At 40.8% G+C, this 19443-nt stretch overlaps 3 protein-coding genes across 6 annotated transcripts; 1 reads left to right on the plus strand and 2 right to left on the minus strand.

The window, feature by feature from the left end:
- Nucleotides 1–71: 71 nt before the first annotated feature.
- LOC136437277 (histidine--tRNA ligase, cytoplasmic-like) lies at nt 72–11482 on the minus strand. 3 transcript variants are annotated; one of them, XM_066431773.1, is made up of 15 exons: nt 11372–11482; nt 9210–9296; nt 8400–8519; nt 8063–8158; nt 6617–6742; nt 6038–6145; nt 5545–5643; nt 5057–5150; nt 4415–4542; nt 3811–3898; nt 3213–3319; nt 2933–2998; nt 2366–2482; nt 1729–1875; nt 72–978 (listed from the first exon to the last, which is right to left on the minus strand). In XM_066431773.1, exons 1-15 carry the CDS (start codon nt 11480–11482, stop codon nt 919–921), a joined length of 1554 nt encoding a protein of 517 aa, XP_066287870.1. In that variant the 3' UTR covers nt 72–918. The 3 variants fall into 3 exon arrangements, with proteins under 3 accessions (XP_066287870.1, XP_066287869.1, XP_066287871.1); XM_066431772.1 differs by lacking the exon at nt 11372–11482 and adding an exon at nt 10782–10957; XM_066431774.1 differs by lacking the exon at nt 11372–11482 and adding an exon at nt 9819–10026.
- On the plus strand, nt 11439–13951 carry LOC136437287 (cyclin-H-like). Of its 2 annotated transcripts, none has more exons than XM_066431805.1 (2): nt 11439–11549; nt 12308–13951. In XM_066431805.1, exon 2 carries the CDS (start codon nt 12338–12340, stop codon nt 13316–13318), a length of 981 nt encoding a protein of 326 aa, XP_066287902.1. In that variant the 5' UTR covers nt 11439–11549; nt 12308–12337; the 3' UTR covers nt 13319–13951. The 2 variants fall into 2 exon arrangements, with proteins under 2 accessions (XP_066287902.1, XP_066287903.1); XM_066431806.1 differs by having other exon boundaries at nt 11515–11601.
- Nucleotides 13952–15779: 1828 nt separating this feature from the next.
- Nucleotides 15780–17408, minus strand: LOC136437204 (uncharacterized). Its single transcript, XM_066431685.1, has 2 exons — nt 16190–17408; nt 15780–15896 (listed from the first exon to the last, which is right to left on the minus strand). The coding sequence occupies exons 1-2, from the start codon at nt 17406–17408 to the stop codon at nt 15880–15882; spliced, it is 1236 nt and encodes a 411-aa protein (XP_066287782.1). The 3' UTR covers nt 15780–15879.
- Between the last annotated feature and the right edge of the window lie 2035 nt (nt 17409–19443).

Raw genomic sequence — 19443 nt, forward strand, 5'->3', positions numbered from 1 at the left:
TACAATTCCAAAACTCATAAAGATGGTGGCTAAAAGTTGAGGCGACACACAGGTGAAGACACAACACGGAGTTTGACTTGCTCATTTATTTGTAGAGTGGGAAATTGTACTTTCTGACAAAGTAGATACTCCTGTGCGTTTACTGTTACAAATGCACTTTCTTCGTTATACATGTTATGACATATGGGGTGATGGGTATTGAAATAAATACTACAAGTAAGTACATAAATCTGAAGTCATCACCAAATGGGATGCTTCCAGAAATAATGGGAAATTGTTGACAAGACTTGTCAATGTTGAGAATGTTTCAATGTACTGCATAAGCATAATGCATTTGTTTATTCAAGCTGGGATTTTGGAGCACATTTGATAATGTGACAAGGCCTTACCTATGACAAGAAGCACTTAAGAGCTGGTATATCATTTCTGAGGTTGTTACAAGCCTTAAAAGCTAAGGTGGGAGAAGAATTGATGAAACTTCAACAAAAATTTTCCATTACTACAATATCTCCGTTCATTATTGAACCAGTCCCAAAAGAACATACAAAGTCAATTCTTTTGATCTTTGTTTAATCTATGTACATAACCTACCTACATGTATCACAAGCTGAGTGCTGTGTAAATGTATATTACACTGAGTTTGGAAGACTCCTAATATTTAGAATGATCAAATCGCATTGCACTAACTCTTGTTGGTGGCTTTGTATTTGTAAGGGACTTGCAATTGAGACCTTCATCTTGTTGAGAAAGAACAGTACACTTTGGAGTTTGTCTAGAGTCTGTGCATGTACATGTATGTATAACAGTGCATGTGGATCACAGCCAACATGTGAGCAAAAACTTCAGGCTTTTGCCATCATCAATGGTAAATTCTGTTTTTTTTTCTGATGAATTGTTAGACATAGATTGTTAAGAACGTTAAGAACTACTGACTCTGGTCCGTATTTCGTCCAGAAGTTTTTCTCTTGGGAAGGTTTCCTGCAACAACAAAAAGAAAACTCCTGTCAATCTTGAGGTTAGGACCTTAGCTATACATTTGTACATGCAAATTTGGCTAAGGAAATGGAAAATCAGTCACTTAAGATGTCTACAATGACTTGATATTATGGTAATCTGCCATTGTATGAAACAGGATAAAACTTATATGCAATAATTCATGAAATTGATACAGCTACACATATACCAGTGAGTATAACATAAAGTATAAGTCAAACAGCTCTGTTAGCAATTTCAGGACATTTTCAATATCAAGCATACAGATTGTAATAACCCTTCCTCCAACAAAACTTTTCAGACAAACTGTCCATGCAACTTTCTACTTCTTGGCCTTATTCCACATTCTCTAAAGACTTCAGGTTGCATATGAACACTTAGGACAAATGATATTGGACAGGGCAATATGGAGTGATGTATTTACTTATTTAGTTCCGGCCGATGGCCGATAGATGATGATGAAAGACTTCAGGACTCTCTGGTTTAGAGGTCCACCTGTATATGGCATATCATCATCATCTGGTCGTGACGGTCTCACTGGTGCTCATGGCCCTTGTATATGAATGACCCTTAATGATTCAGTACCAGTGGACTAGCCCCCTACTGTGGTGGCCTGTGTGGTCCAAGAGCTATAGAAATGGAGATGGTTCTGCCACTACACACTGTGGGAAGGATTTTAACTTAACTAGCTTCATAATTCCTGACACCAATGCAGAAGTAAAGAATGGGCCTGACCTCTTCCCTGGTGCTGGTGTTGCGTACTTTGACGACTCCATCCTTCAGCTCCTGCTCGCCGATGATGGCCAGGAATGGAATGCCGTGTTCCTCCGCGTACTGGAACTGGTTCAACAGCTTCGGGTTCTTCTTGTAGGACAGCTCGGTCTGGAGGAGGGAACACAACAACAGGTCATGTGATGACAAGGATTTCACCCATTTGGCTCTTAACCAGTATCATTAATCAGCCCATATTTCCATACCCTCACAGCATTGTCAATGTAAGCATTATCTTATGAAGTGCTGTCATAAGCCTTAAGCCTCAAACATAAACTTAAAAAATCATCATATTACATCTATTGCATTTAAGACTGTGTTTTAAGCGTATGTTAGCCTGGGTGCCATCCTATTTCTGCCGGGGGCTCCTACACTCGTTACCCTAAAAACTGTTTTTTTAGGGTAGCGAGTGTAGGAGCCCTCGGTAGAAATAGGATGGCACCAAGGCTAAGCGTATGATTGTATAATGTTAAAATCATACAATTTTATGATAGGAACAACATGATCACTGGGCTTGGCTATCCCCAACTACATGTAGTACCACACATGGATTAAGGTTGGATTTATTATGAGTGTAGTTCTAAAAGTCAGGTGTACGTACCTTGATGCCCCCCTCCCACAGAAGGTTACAGAGCTTCATGCGCTCCTCCAGCATGTTCTTCTGTCCGGAGGCCACGTACACTTGTGTCTCCGTGGTGCGGACTTTTCCTTCAGCGGCCTGAAAGTAGAAAGTTTTGTACCAACTAATTACCTTGTGCATGTTGTAACTTTCTACTCTATGTGTCCCAACTGTGGCCAGGGTTGCAAAAAAGGATACGTTTGGATAGTCACACAAGACGCTGCTATCTAGTGCTGCGTATCTATACACCGGACCTGAACCTGAACATGAGTTAAGGTACACAGCACTAAACGCTGTCCACCAGAGTGCTACCATCATCTCTCAAGACAGAAGAATGCCTACAATTAAATTGTATCGTACGCAATTCAATTTGGAGAAAAGCAACTATCATTTCACATGATGTACATTCTACAGATGGTTCGGAGAACATGGTTCATTTCTCATCATTGTTCCTCAATTTTCCTTCTAGACCTTCTTTAAACAAGCCCAATTGCCCTTTCTTGTACAATTGAACACACACAACACAAATAAAACAGGACATGTCCATACCTCTGCCTTTGCCTCCATGATAGAGAAGAGTCTTTCAATCCCTATACTGACTCCCACACAAGGGACCTGAGAAAACACAAAAGGAAAACATTAGTTGGTTACCCAACTGAATAGCAACAAACTTTTAACATCCTTTATGTGGGTAATTCAAAACAGGCTACCAAAATTTCATGGCAAAATTATAATTTATGATAATGCAACTGATTATGAGCAAAGGATAACAGCAGTAAGTTATTTGGGAAAGAGAATATCAGGCAAATCATTAAATGATAAATCTCACCTTTTTGCCCTTGGGATCAAACATGCCGACCAGACCATCATAGCGTCCTCCTCCCGCAACACTGCCCACTCCAACAGACTCATTCTTGTCTGCTCCATCAGTCTGGGCTAGAGAGAGAATGTGAACAGTTAGCATATAATAACTACAAACCTGTAACGTTACATGTACATGTTGTACTATATACTGTAAATGGTGAAACTGTTGCAGAGGTTTAATGTTCATGGTTTTCTCTGCCCCGTACTGTCACCCAACTTAGGCACAGCCTAGCTCATTACTCTAACAGGGTACCTACTGGCTGAGCTTCAAGGTGAATATTCAAGGTGACCTCTTCACCCCAAACTTAAAACCATGGTGACAATGCTTGTTCTGTCCTCTGCCCTCCGACGCCCTTTTTTCAACCGCGAAGTCAAAACCACCACGAACACTTTATTTTCTCTCTACAACGGAATTAAATCCCTGCAAACTTGAAAAAATTTACAGTACCCATTATGCATCATGTCAAATTTGATTGGTTGACTGTAGAGTAGCAAATACTGAGGCAAGCTTTCCATTTTGCTTTAAAACATCTTGATGACAAGGCAAGGCTACTGTGAATCACCTTTTTCTGTAGTACTAGTCAGGATAGCCTCATAGATAACTCCTGTGTAGTAGTCTAGTCCCCTGGCCAGACTCAGGTCAAAAGACACCTGAAAATAACAACATCATTATCGTTAAGACCATACAAGTGAATATTAAAACTACTTCAAACTACTTGTGACACATACAACATTGTGTACGACACATTGAGGTCACACCATATATTTAACTGTACAGATTGTTTGGCTTCCAGGAGAAAGGAAACGCTTGCTGATGACAACTATAATTGTCAATGTGTACTTCTGAAAGCCAGTTTATATGTAAAACACAGTAAGCTAACCTTGTTAAGATCCCTGAACAGCTGACAGTAGGTGAGGAGGAGCTTCATCTAAGATGGATGGCGATCACAACTACATGTATGTCTATCATAAGCGCCATAATGTGTCCTGCTGAAAGCCAGTCTATATGCAAAACACACTAAGCTAACCTTGTTAAGAACCCCAAACAGCTGACAGTAGGTGAGGAGGAGCTTCATCTAAGATGGATGGTGATCACAACTATGTCTAGGTGCAATAATAATGTGTACTGCTGAAAGCCAGTTTATATGTAAAACACAGTAAGCTAACCTTGTTGAGAACCCCGAACAGCTGACAGTAGGTGAGGAGTAGCTTCATTTCCTCCAGGCCCTGCCGTGCCATCTTGTTCTTCATCATCTGTTCATCCTGCATCAGCTGTTCTACCAGTTCCAACTGGCCTGAGGATACAAGTAATACCTCATGTCATGTACAATAGATATAATACATCATTCCAGGGTGTTGTTGCTCCTTCGGAGGAACTCCTCCCTTGACAGAGTCTAGTCTTTTCTACATGTAAGTCTAGCAGTTCTTGTTATTTCATGTAAAACACAGACATCAAACAAACTACTGTAACTATAGTTCTGTGAATGGTGCGGCAATAAGTATATAATTGTAAAAGCATTAATCAACTCACTGTTGTGTAAATAGGTGAATGGCCTAGCCCTTTGTCAAAAATCTATCAAAAAGGGAGCTTTTTTAAATCCGAATATATATGCCCAGATATACGTATCAACCAATCAAAAGCCACTGTTTCAAATCAAGATGGTAACTTATTGTTGTCTAATGCCAGTTGCATACATCTTTGAATTCTGGATATAAGTCCCAACTGGATATAAATGGACCTTGGAATTCTATAAAAATGTATGTGTGTACCAGTCACACATACAAACAAGCCTAGTAGGGTAAACTTACCATTGAGTCTGACATACTCTCCGATGCGGTCAGCCACTTCTGGGGCCAGGCCTTTCTCATCAACCATTTCTGATCGCACATCCTCCCAGAACGTCTGCAACAACAAATGAACAATCAAATTACATGGAGCAGGTACAAGGGACTGAAGGCTGGCTTCATACATAAAAGCAAGTACAACAAGAGCTATTTACGACTCAAAAGTACAGACCATAGCATGTCCAGAAGATGAGATATCCAAACTGGAAGTTCCACTGTAGTACCATGAAAATCAGCCAGGGGCCCCATAATCTAGTCATTTCTTAATCTTGCCAACACCTAAAGACATACAAAATATCATAAAGATACATCCGGAACTCGAACTATGCTGTTCACAAACAGACACACAAAGGCACACAGCCTGAAAACATAACCGTCTTGGTAATGGTAAATATACCTTGTTAGTTGTTACACACAGACCCAAGGAGTAGAAACCTTATCTGAACACTGACCTTGTCCAGTTTGTCGACAGCAGAACAGATGGTTCTGAACTTGTCCTCAGGAACCCCACAAACAGCAAACATCCCATCCAGCAGCAGTCGGTTGTTCAGCTACTCACAGGAAAACAACACAATTAAAATACATGTTTCTGTTATTGGAAGTTTCATAATTCACTACTGGCATTTGCAGCTTTTCAATCTCAAGTTGCAGATTATAAGCATGTGACACACAGCAGGAAAAAGTATGCAAGCTTGACATTTCAGGCAGTAATATGCCCGGCGTTCTCTCAATCATCACTCAATCTTAAGAGATTAGCCGATGTTCACAGGTCCCCAAGATTTTCTGCCGAAATATGTGCTTGAGTCTCTCTTAAATTCCGCAACCATCTGGTGATCAACAAATACGGCTGAAGCTCATCAACTGTGTTACGGGAGCAGTCTGTAGGTATTGTTTTCACTTGTATGACTCATGTCAGTCATATAGCAGGTGTTTCGCCAAACCAACCTTGATGATAAAGTCTCCCACATTCAGCTCAGACAGGATTTCTGCTACAATCTTCACACACTCAGCATCAGGGATCATCAGGTCATACTGGCCAGCTATGTCAAAATCCTACAGGCAAACATGGGAACATGACAATGCAACCCAGTACATCAGGATAGGCTATCTAAATGTTTGTCAGATGACAAGTCACCTTAACATAAAAGGGAATATTGTTTTCTTACTTAATAAAGCAAGGGATCAATATAATAAAATGGATAAAGTTGAATAAAGATGAAATTATTTATCATTGTAATACTGTATAGTACAATACGTTCATGTTGTAGTAGAGACCACAATACAGTACAGTAACTATATAATAAGAAAAATCGTTATGGAATACATGATCTTTTGGATAGGATGATTCAACTTAGTCTGGGCAAGCCCAACGTGATAGTGCAGGTAATTTAAGGCATATCCCACTTATAAATTGTTGCTGTCACTGACATATTGAGAAAAAAACACATCTTTTATTCCACCTAAATATGTCAGAACAGTACTACAGTACTAGTAATTAGTCAAAGACCAAGACACTGTACTCACACACTGGTAGAACTCCCTGTATCTGCCCCGAGTCATGGCGGGGTTGTCTCTCCGGTACACCTTGGCAATGTGGTATCTTTTGATTGTGCTGATCTTGTTCATTGCCAGATAACGGGCAAAGGGAACCTATAATTGTCATGTCAAGGAGAAACTCCAATATCCAGTTCCTAAAGCTACCTTTATACTGCACCATAGGTAGGGACAATATCATTTCTAATATAGAGACATCCAATAAACACTTACAAGAGATCAACAAGTACTAATAATTTGTTATCAATAGTATGTAAAAAATCATAAATCAAAAGAAGAGCATAGCAGGCAGAGTAGACTCAAATTTAAACCTCCTTAACCCTCAAACCACCGTATGGGGTCAAAACTGACCCCAGGCGCATATCAACATGTGCCATTTTTACATTTCGTGTCGAAAACAAAATTCCTTCTATGAGTTTGTTTGTATATATGTCTTATAACTTCTCACAGGTTTTTACCGAGATTGGCTCATTGTTGATTAAGTTATCCTAGAAAGTTTACGCATTGTCCAGTGGGGTCAAAATTGACCCCAGCAAAATCTGCACTCATATTCCCTAGTGTTTAATACTTGTCATCAAGGAACATTTATGATAAGGTATATTATGATCATAGTTACGAAATATAATTTTGTAGAAACGTGAAAAACAATTTTTTTAAATGAACGTAAAAATTAATGGCGTTGTGACGTATTATGACGTCATTTATGTGATTTTATTGACGAAAACCTACAAATTGGGTATTTCCGTATAATTCAAAGGTACACGATAAAACTTAGATAGGAATTATGTATGATAAATCATAATATATCCAAAGACGTTATTTGTAGATGGCAACAGGAACGACGTCAAAATGACATCATAAAAATTATAATCATATCAAGTTATACTAGGGAAATCCGCCATCTTGGTTCCGCCATCTTGAATTATTTTGAATGCATTTTTGCATAAATTATGATAATGAGCAAAAATTATTCACACCTGATCATGCCAAACTGTCCCTTATAGATTACTTAAACTATACATATATACAAACCACAAAAATAGTCACTAATAAAGCTATATTTGTAGAAAACATTGTGGGGTCAGTTTTGACCCCATACGGTAAGATTAGTCGTAAAAAAGCTACGGTGGTTTGAGGGTTAAGTACTGAATTGCTGCAGACGTTAATTTTCTGCAGAATAACCTCTACCAATGAATAAATCATCTTTATCAAACTGTAGTTACAATATTTCACTACAGTTTGATAAAGATAATTATCAAATTATCTCATGTTTTTAATCCCATTATTTCAGCTCAAGGTATCTACATGTATTTTCTGTGTTCATGTTTTTCAACAAAGATTTACACATTCCTACTCACAATACACAGTATTAAGGCTTAACAACTCATTGGATCAAGAAGACATTGGCAAGGATACAGTCAAATCGTATCTGAGGGAGAGAATCTCCCCACCCTGATCCGCCAGGTCATAGATGAGCTTTGCATCCTCTCCGTACTTGCCTGTTAGTGTTTCCTGGAAGAATACATGAAAGAGACATCATCAACATTAAGCTGACTGTACAAATATAATGATACACATCTAACGTAACTGTTTGTTTGTTAATTTATTTGTTTTATTCAGATCTCCAATAGTGTTCAGTTTCCACAAATTTTACACTACTAGTATTCTTCCTGGAGTCCGCCTACACTTAACATCTTGGACTATGATGGACTAAAAGGAATATAAAAGAGGTCATCTCTATTTGAGAAGTTACCTTGAGTTCGAAGACTGGAGTGTCTATTGTCTCTGCTCCGTGGCGTTTGAAACAGTTGATGATTGTTTTGAAGACCCCTTCTCTGATGGCCATCTGGCGAGGGTTGTAGTCCCTTGTGCCCTACAAAAACACAAGTTCAAGGTAACATGCTATCAACCTAGCAGTATCTAGGTACAGATATCCTTTTCAAACTGCCCACATCCTTTGATATGATAGAAATAAAATCCACTATTGGTCAAATGTTGTTCTGAACTCAATCATCAAAAATCAATCATATTGTTTGACCACTTTTTTGACCACACTTCTAGAAACAAGAGAATGTGACAAATTAAAAGTTAGGACATCTGGAGATCCACAAATACCAAATTCTACAAGACAGAGGGACCCATGGCACATCCTTACAACAATAAGACTGGTTCTGTACATTGTTTTTACTTAAATGTTAGAGAGAACATCTTAAACTGTACCTTCAAGATCTGAGCTGGGTCCCTTGCCTGACATGAAAAGATATTCCCCATGCTCCCTCAAAAATACATCCACATTTCACATTTTGTCTTTATCGCTTGTGCTGCTGTGCAGCTATAGTGTCATGCACCCAGCAAAAAGGGCTAGGATAAATAGTAGCCCAGATGAGACAATACTGTTTCAATCCCTCTGGGTTTCCTCTGTATTCTTCCTGAAACTGTTGACACTTCATTTCTATTCACATCACAAGTACAAGGCTGATAGACAAGAGGACAAAACAAAGCGTAGAGTAGCATGGCTAAAAGCCACTGTAGTTTTGGTTTATAGAAAATGGTATCAACTTACCTTGGGTGTTTTAAGTTGGAACTTTTGAGGCTTTGCATTTCCAAGCTGCTCTTTAAGTGATAAGAGTTTTTGAACTTCTTCACTTATCTGAAACAAATGAAGACAACATCAGTCACATAAAAGAGTACTTGACATGGGGTTTTTTTGTCCAAGAAAGGGGGCAAGCAAACATGAAACCAACTTGAATCCCATCACATGCTTAACACAGGGTTAGAAACCACACAAATGTTGTTGACTTTCCCACATTCCAACTGATAAAAGAAATCAAAGGTCCCGAAGATAATGTGCTCATCTGACCTCCCCCCAAGGCCATCTTGTCATTCATGTAAGGATTCAGTTATAACACAGCTCTTAGATCAGTCTAACATGCAAAATCTAATAATGTGAATCTTGAAACTTTTACAGTAAGTTTATGTTCAAAGTTTTTCTGCAGATCCATGCGCCATGAGTATTTATTTCCCGTAACTACAGTCTACTGTGCTGCAAAATCGTTTCAACCATGAATTTAACACAGCAAAAACCTCCTTTCCCCTTCTACTCTGAAATTCAGTCCCAGTGAAAATAAATGAATTTACAGTAAAGCAATTATAGTTTTGATGAGATGCTGACCTGTGATGTGTTGGAGCAGTACCGTTGCAGCATCCCAGCATGCCGTTTGCACAGGTGGACCACCGAACCAAACAGTCGCAGGTTGGCCGCCATGAGTGAGGTAGGTCGTCGCAGGTCGCGTACGTATAGTCAACACGGGAGGTGTGGTTGGGAATGCACAGAAACACGGGAGGCAGGGTGGGGGAAGTGAAGAAAATACCTGGTCAGCAAATCTGCGACAACAGTGGTAGGTGGAGGGGAAGAGGGGGGAGGGGAGGGGAGGGGAAGGACAAAGATTGTTTATCAGTGATTGCTGTATACTTTGGGTTGTTGGTCAGTCATAGAGGGTTGGGATTATTTGGGCATTGGGTAGAAGAATTGGGAAAGTGACAATGATCGAGTTAAAATATAAAAATTCAATAATGACAGTTTAAGGTGCTTGCAGTCTTTGCACATTGGCCCATACTCATACCATTGGTTCATACAGTTTCACATTTTAAAAGAAGCTGCAATTGCAGTGCAAAAAGGTGTCAGCCTCTTTCATGTTAATTTTCTTCATGGACACATAACTGTTAGCTTACGATGCAGTATAGATCATGATTCTTCCTTGTATGTCCTCTGTGTTCCTTTGTACATTGGACATAGGATTTATGCTGAGTTGTCATAAGAGGTACACAATTTATGTAAACAAGCCATACATGTGCTTTGCAAAGATCACAAAAGCTGTTTATTCAAAAACTAATGGTGTCATAGCGCAGTCTAATCAAAACTGGACGCAAATGAGACAAACATATGTTAAAACTTTCAGGTGCCATATGCTACGCCTTTCTCTATGATTTATGATTAACATACATGTATTGCACACATTGTAATTGAGTCCACCAGTTTAGCTGCAGTTTGATACAGTTTAGAGGGCTGCACTAATAATATAGTGCTTTTGAAAACAACACAGCAACTATTGATATTACACAGTCTGACACAAACCCGCTCTTTCCATCTGTCTGGTCTGTCCAGTTTCAGTCCCTTGATTCTGTCCCCTATCTCAACCATTTGCCGGTACATCTGCAAATCACCGGAGGACCGACAACACGGGGCAAGAACGTAACTTTCTTTCTCCTGCATTTTGTAAAATTTCCTGTCCAGGTGGCCGTTAGGAGCCAGTTGTTAGGTAGAATTGTATTATTCCGGTGTCAATAGGGAAAATAGCCAACGTAACGACTGTAAAGGCACGCACGAGTTGCACTGCTATTGCATCATACACGAACTACTCTAGAGTAGCAACATCTCCGTCCAAATATATATGCAAATGACAGCTATATGCGTGACACCTTTGCATAAATACTGATTACGTATGATGTGAAAGTGTGCATATCTAAGGCATGTGGGGTAATAATAGGATAGCTTAGACCTATCAAACCATATCGACTGAAACCATGTGGCAAAGAAGAACATAATTTTTTGCACGAGAAGCACATGCACGTCCGGGTTAGGAAATTACCTAAATATCGCAGTTTCTGGCTGATCTTATAGCCATATTTGGTGTCAACAAACACCTCATAACATCAAGATCTTACCTTTTCTGGATCGGCTTTCTCCTGCTTCAGTTTTCTGACTATTTCGCCCTGATTTCTGATCGCTTCCTTCACGTCTGCCATGTCGCCGAGACCGGATTTGGGGGCAGCCATGTTGTACCGCAATGCGTCACGGGAAAGGTCAATGAACTTGTGCACGTCCAGCTGACAGTTTCAGATGGTGGGTGTTCCTGATTTCTGCCTCAAATACCGTGTTTAGATGTCGTTTGAAAGTATGTACACGTGTTTCATAGGAGAATAGGTACACAGACATGATGTGAAGATGTAAGATTCGACTTTACCCTTAATGGTGGACTAAAATCTGATATAACATTTTGTGATAAAGGTGATGGTCAGCCCTCCCCCCTCCCACATGTGTTCATCTCTAATATTAATAAATCCAGTGTCAGTATTTGTGACATTGCTAAAAGTTCAATGTGCTGTACTAACTGAAAACGATATTGTATTTCTAAGCTCAAGCTTACAGGTTTTAAAAGACAAAGAAATAGTGAATGTCATTTTTTAGATTAGCATTGTCAGTGAAAGATTTAGCCTGGAATCCATACCCTCGGTGGCTCCCCGATATCTCTACGGCACTGTGAGTGACCCCCACCCGCCCAGACAGCTTAGCCCGCTCGGGGTGTTGTTTACGGCCTTGGATTAATTAGCTCGCCACCTTGGGTGGCGGCAAAGTAGGATTGCAGCGGAAGTAGGGTATAGCGGATCCGGAAGTACTAGTAGGATGGCAGCCAGAGGTAGAAAGGCCATCAGAAACTGACTGGCCCGGTAAAACACCACTAAGCCAACCCTAGAGACTGGGACCAGGCTATGAAAGATTATAAAAGAACGTTAATCAATTCTTTATTTGTAAATGGCAATTTGATTCACTCATAATAGCTGTTTGTAATAATGATCTTTTACCCATTATTTTGGCTACAGACCTGTGAGAGAGCCTGAACTGCAGCAGCCATGTTCTACAGCAGTACTCAAAGGAAATTCTGGACATTCAGCAGTGAAGAGGAGCTGAGAAAACTGAGATGCCAGACCAACCAAAACATCCGACAGAAACATGAAGCAAGCGGCAAGGACTGTAGCAAGCTCCTAACTCCGGACGAAGAGCTGATGGTCTGTCAGTATTACCACAACAGACTGAGGGAATTCTGCGTGAAGTTTCAGCCCCCCATGCCCAAGTCTGTCATGGCTAGCGCTAGTTCCTACTTCAAGAGGGTCTACCTTCAGAACTCTGTCATGGAGCATCATCCTAAGATCATCATGCTCACATGCGTGTATATGGCCTGTAAGGTCGAGGAGTTTAACGTCTCCATCATGCAGTTTGTGGGGAACATCCGTGCCAGGTCGGAGGAGCGGGAGAGGGCTGTCGACGTCATCCTGAATAATGAGCTACAGCTCCTGCAGCTCCTGAACTTTCACCTCACCGTGCACAATCCCATCAGACCCCTGGAGGGGTTCCTGATCGACATGAAGACCAGACACCGTTCGGCGGATGAAGTGGAAAAGCTGCGTCGCTTTGCGGAGGAGTATCTCGACAAGTCGTTCCTGTCGGACGCCTGTCTTCTGTTCCCGCCATCGCAGGTGGCGCTTGCTGCACTGTGGCATTCTGGGAACAACGTTGGGATGGATGTACTGTCGTATGTCCATCAATGTCTGAGCAAGAACGGCGACGGCGCCGACCAAAGTCTGCTGTTAAGCCAAATCAAGAAGGTGCAGGAAGTAGTGGGCCATGTTACACAGCTAGATGCAAGCCTTGTGGAGGAAGCAAAAGCTAAGCTAGCTGCTGTTGGTAGCCTGGAGGTAACACATGACAGCCAGGGCACGAAAAGGAGACTAGGTACTGATCAGCAGGGAAAACAAGCAGGGAAAAGGAAAGCTAAACAGGCCAAGTCAGAGCAAGGAGATGGGGGACTGCTGACTCTGTCATCTCTGGAGTAAAAGACACTGTTAGACTAATGTATATGTACTGTATTTTCCTTTCTGGAAAAATTTAGAAAGAAGAATGGGCGTAACTGGCATCCTTTTTTTTAGTTTCTATTTATTAATCATAGATGGTGGTAAATGAACCAAAGCGTTGTTTTGCTTGTTGTGGCACATACCTGTGTAACATAGGGCAGCAAGTTTCCTATCTGTTTCAGTAAGGTTATTGAGTAGCAGAGTATATTTTTACAGGGAGGGGTTGCTATCCCTTTCCCTTTAACGTGATTGAGGCACTTCCTCAAATACAGGACCCCCATTTTACATCCCTTTCAAAACACAGCTACCACCAGGAACCAGGAGCCCAACTATTAGGTTGCTACATCCCTAAAGTTTTGTTTACCTTGAAACTTCTGTGACACCAATTGATATTGCTCTGATGTACTATGATTCTCTGACTCTGAGGGGTCAGACTCTGCTAACAGTTTATACATTCCAGTGCAAGATCTATTACAAAGTAGGGGAAGAAATAACGTCCAGTGAATCTGAATGGGAGACATGTGTTGATGATTTTGTCCATTAATTCTGCATGTTTTGAGTTTGGAATAAGATCAAATAAACTGGTGTCACCTCATGAGGATGAACCAAACTGAATCAGATCTACTTGATGTAAGTAAAAGTATGCTAGACAAAGATGGGCAAAGATCACAAATTTGTCCACGAAGGAACATTTATTTTTTTATTGCTATGATTTGACGTGCAAGTGTCAGTATACTTGTTATGCAATCATGATCAATACAATAGAGACAACTACTGACATCACTTATTGTGCTGATACAAAACAGATACTTTCATTATACAAAACCATTCAACTTTTTCGTTGGTTTTTGGCTAAAATACACGCCATTGTGCAGAATCACTGCTATTGTTCTACTGCCTTTACAACTTTAAAAAAATTGATGAATTTGGTAACATATTGCTGACGTCACAAATAGACCAGGCCAACTGAGGTCACACTCCTTAAGTTGCTGGCTTGAGTGATTTAAACTCAATCTTTACTGAAACAACTCACAGACAAAAGTCTGAATTATGTCCTTAAATTTACCAGGTGTTAGGCAGGGGCTTTTAGTTTTATAAGTTTGTCCACTCAATGACATTACATATAATTAGAAGTTTATAAATGATCTCAAGTCTATGATAAACTATCAAAACACATTCCAATTCATTGATAATTATACCACATTAATAATTCAATATAGCATATTAAGCAGTTAAGCACTTCTCTATGTTACTGTTACATCTAAATACAAAGCAATCATTACATGTATTACAGACCTGAAAGAACCCTTGATAAAAGTAAAAAAAGAAAAACTTGCCATGCTTTGACATTCTGCATGAAATTTCAAACTAAATCAACAGGCACAATTTTTTTATTGGAAAATACAATTGTTTTCAATTATTAATCAAAACAAATGGCTGGTGCCTTGAAAAATCATTGAACATCTTCACCTAACATCATCAAACATGTATGTTAAAAATCATATAAGATTTACTGTAATTATGACTACATTTACTAGATCAAATATAAAGAAAAGCAGTGTTGTTAAAGGTTTATTGCTATCGATTACTCACAAATGTACTTTGATAACAGCTCTGACAGCACAGTCTGTACAAATTCGGTGAAGCAGAAAAAACAAACTGACCAAAATGCAGCTAGAAGCTCTCCAGAGTCTAGACTCCTTATATAGACATGTCATGCATATGCTTTTGGGGACACAAAGAGCTTGCTTCTGATCCCTTGGACTAAAGTTCCAGATAAACTGAGAAACAATACAAGAATATTGAAGAATTTGATCAGATAATCCTTCTCACTAGCCACATGCTAGCCAACTACATGTACATAACTTTTGATATTATATAATGATGGTACAATGCATATGATAGACAAATAGAGAGTATGGGAGTATCCTGTAGTTAGATGTAAGGTTTGAGTCTTAAGACATGGTTAAGTCCCTTTACATCTACGCAGATGTCATTCTAAATCTCCCTGTAGAAGCACCAAGCAAAAGCAACAGAATCCTTGCTTTGAACGGCAGTCCTTTGGTTTGTCTGACTCGTAAACTTCCTCCTTCCAACCTCAATGAATGATTCAAAGTTCCAATCTACATGTGTAGATAGCAATTTGACAAAGCAGGTTTCCTTTGGTGATGGGAACATGTAAGAGTTTCTTTTTTTAGCCCTTTGCTCCAAGACATCAATAGAATGTTCCTTAAGATACAAACTACAGAACCACATTCACAGTGTTGAGTCTAGCCGGACGCTGCTGATGCTTGCGCCATGGTCGCTCTTTCCTGTAAAAGATTAAGGCGTGATATTAGACATTTTTGTCTCCATCGGCTCTCCAAGCATGAAGCAATATACCTTGAGACTGGTAAGTTTGAGTGTTTCCAGAGATGCCTGTAGGATCTTGTAGTCATCCTAGTTTCCTTACCATAAATACACAATGCAAAAACACAAATGAAACAAGTGTAAATGCATGTACCTTGAATAAACATCCTGTCATCCTTGTGTTCTCGATGTTACTATGTCTTGCTCCTCACTATGAAAAGTTTTTAAAAAATGAAAGGATTTAATCATTAAAGGATGACAACTTGTCAACAACAATATCAATTTTCAAAGTACACTTGCAGGAGATCCTACAGTTTCAAAGACTATTTGTTCATATGGACAGTCCTGGAAAGGACAATGAAAGGCACCAATTATAACATTCTTAAAACAGACTTCAACATTTTTTTCTTGACTTACTCATGCTACATAAATGGTCAGAATATGGTTAGAATTGTACATGTGTGCTTGCCCTACATCACAAGTGACTAGGGATTGTGAGATTACCTTGGCAGATGAACATGTTTGTGAACAAGCAGGTAGCAGGTGTCCATTTATTTTGGCTCGTACGACGGAAATACTTCGGCTTGACATACTCAACACAGTCCTTACGGTCATTGTTGCGTGGAGATGGTTCCCACGCATTGAAGTCGCCTTCACGCAGAGGAGTCCCATCGCTCCACTCGTACACTCCCTCCTGAATATGATCCGTCAGGCCAATACGGACGTACTTGTTGCCTGCCACCTTGTTCTTCAGCGTGACCAGGAACTGGTCTGTGGAGCGATCACGCGGTGTGGCCAGGATGGCGCCGTCTTTCTTACAGGCCTGCATGGAGTCTTCGTAATCCATCAAGTCTGTAAACACTTTGTAGCAGTTGGCTTCGAACAATTCGTAACCCAGAGGACACGGGCCATCAAAGGTGGAAGGGGAGGTTGTCAAGGTTGCTGTGGTTGCAATGGTGGTGGTTGTAGCAACGGGAGAGGTTGCCAGGGTGGTTGTGGTTACCATAGTAGCTGTTGTAACGACAGGAGAGGTTGTCATGGTGGCTGTTGTAGGAGATGTTGTGATGGGGGTTGTGGTTGCCATGGTAGTTGTTGTAGCGACAGGAGAGGTTGTGATGGGGGTTGTGGTTGCCATGGTAGTTGTTGTAGCAACAGGAGAGGTTGTCACAGGGGTTGTGGTTGCCATGGTGGTTGTGGTAGCAACAGGAGAGGTTGTGATGGGGGTTGTTGTTGCCATGGTGGTTGTTGTAGCGATAGTAGTTGTGGCTGCCATGGTAGAACTGGTTGGTCCAGTGGTGGTGGGAGCCATGGTAGTGGTAGTGGGAGCCGTGGTAGTGGGAGCCATGGTAGTGGTGGTGGGAACCATTGCAGTGGTAGTGGGATCTGTGGTAGTGGTAGTGGGAGCCATGGTAGTGGTAGTGGGAGCCATGGTAGTGGTAGTGGGAGCCATGGTAGTGGTAGTGGGAGCCATGGTAGTGGTAGTGGGAGCCATGGTAGTGGTAGTGGGAGCCATGGTTGTGGTAGTGTGAGCCATGGTAGTTGTGGCTTCCAAAGTAGAGGTTCCTAAGGTGGGAACACTTGAGATCTTAGAGAAGCCTGTCATGTTGTGTGTTGTTGTCACGGTGGTTGTTGTTGCTGGGGTGGAGGCTGTTGTTGCCATGGTAGAACTGGTTGTCATGGTTTCACTGGCCATACCACCTGCTGATCGAGTAATGGCGGCCATGGTTGAGTGTCAGGGATAAATGCCAATACTTACTAACTAGACTAAACTTGGTAGAGTATAGCAGCCTTGTGCCTTGTCTTTGTTGTTTGACTTGATACTACTAAACCCCCAAATCAGCATACCACTAGTCACTCTAGCTGGGGTTAAGTTACATTATCACATAGGTAGATGGCGTCGACCAATCAGAAGCCTCCATTGCCCACAATAAGTGGTCTGTTATCACGCCATAACACACCACTTATTGACGTCATGTCAGAACACAACCGTTGCATTTTGTAGAGGGGGTATCTTTTTGATGAATCTTTTTCTTAACCTTGTTAAGAATATCTTTAATGTCTTAAAATTCCCAAACATTTCCTTAGCATACATGGACAATACATGAAAAAAGGAAAACAAATTCAATTCAAGTAAAATTCAAACGGAAGGACTACAAACAATATTTATCACACCCCCACCGTCAAAGTGGAACCGGCCCAGATCAGACGACATTGGAACCCGCTCGAATTCGACGGAGCTGAGTACCACAGTTTTTCGTAAAAGAACTGTCAGACGCCGACTTAGAGTCAGTTTTCGGGTCATGGGAAGCTGGGGAAGACGTCCAGGAACATGCGGAAGGAGTTCAGGGGCGAGAAACTGGCGCAAATTTGCGGAGAGGAGACTCGAGAGCGAAAATAGGTTTGGATTCCAGGCTAACGTATTTCCCCAAGCTAATCTTGGCAGTGAAAAAATCGCCCATGAAGCCGCCGAACTCCTCCTCAGTTTCTACCCAGGGGGACCCCAGGAAGGTATGTTCACGTTTCTGAGGGGTTTTACCCGGCGAAAATTAAAAATATTGCCGGCAAATTGATGTCGCCGTGTTCAAAACAAACGTGACACGCACTAAACACGCCCCCCTCCCCATGACCCATGTCACGTAAACCGATGTGTTGGCATCGAAAAAATTACGGTCAAAATCGCCAAAATTCTTACAAGTTTCTACCTACAAGGATCTCAGCAAGATACGTGTACGCTTCTGTGGGATTATTTTCCGGCTTGAGCAAAAATTATCCCGGGAAACTACAAGCAAATCATGAAAGGGGATGTAAACATGCTTGATTGTTCTTACCACAGCCAACTAAGCGTTTAACAATCGGGCGTCACAAATTGAACAGAAATTTACAATTATACCGCCCGATATAAAGTCTACGTGTCCAGAACAATAAGACAAGTTACTGCTTGTTTACATTGGATTATATAAAGATCGTATGTACATTGGATTGATTTTACATGTATAGTACTAAATAAAGAATCTATGTATTATACAGGGATTTGTCTCTCTTAATTATATGGGTCAGTTTGGATAGGCTATGTGAGGGGTTTTACCCGGCGAAAATTAAGAATATATGGGTCAGTTTGGATAGGCTATGTGAGGGGTTTTACCCGGCGAAAATTAAAAATATATGGGTCAGTTTGGATAGGCTATGTGATAATAACGTTAATGACCCGCCTGTTCCTCGGTTTATATGGTGTCATAACGCCTGGTCATGTGCTATAACCACCTCATAAAACCACCTCGTTCGCTTCGCTCACTCGGTGGTTTTATTCGATGGTTATAGCACCTGACCAGGCGTTATGACACCATATAAACCTCGGGGCGGGTCATTAACCCTTAATTAACACCCCCACTGTTCTTTTTGGGATGGAACAGTTTGCAGATCTTTTCATAAGGATCACCAGCCACCCCTAGCGAGAGAAGATGGGTTTGCATAAAAATACCCAAACCAGTAGTGTCTTTCCCCATGGCACCCGCTTTCCAATAGGTGAGCACAATGTAAGAATTATTTTTCCATGTTATCCATAGTAATGAAGCGTTGGAAAGGTACCCAACATTTCAAATCCCATTCCATTTGTTTTTGTTTGTCTTTTGCCCCCGAGTAGCACACAAATACACTACGTTAGTCCTGTCCTTGGTGCTGAATGACATTAGAACAACATCACAGTGCCATATTTTGCTTCCTTTAAAGTGGAATCTGAACGCACTACGCCTGCTTGGGAA

Source organism: Branchiostoma lanceolatum, chromosome 6 (genome assembly GCF_035083965.1).
Source record: "Branchiostoma lanceolatum isolate klBraLanc5 chromosome 6, klBraLanc5.hap2, whole genome shotgun sequence".
Taxonomy (NCBI): Eukaryota; Metazoa; Chordata; class Leptocardii; order Amphioxiformes; family Branchiostomatidae; genus Branchiostoma; species Branchiostoma lanceolatum.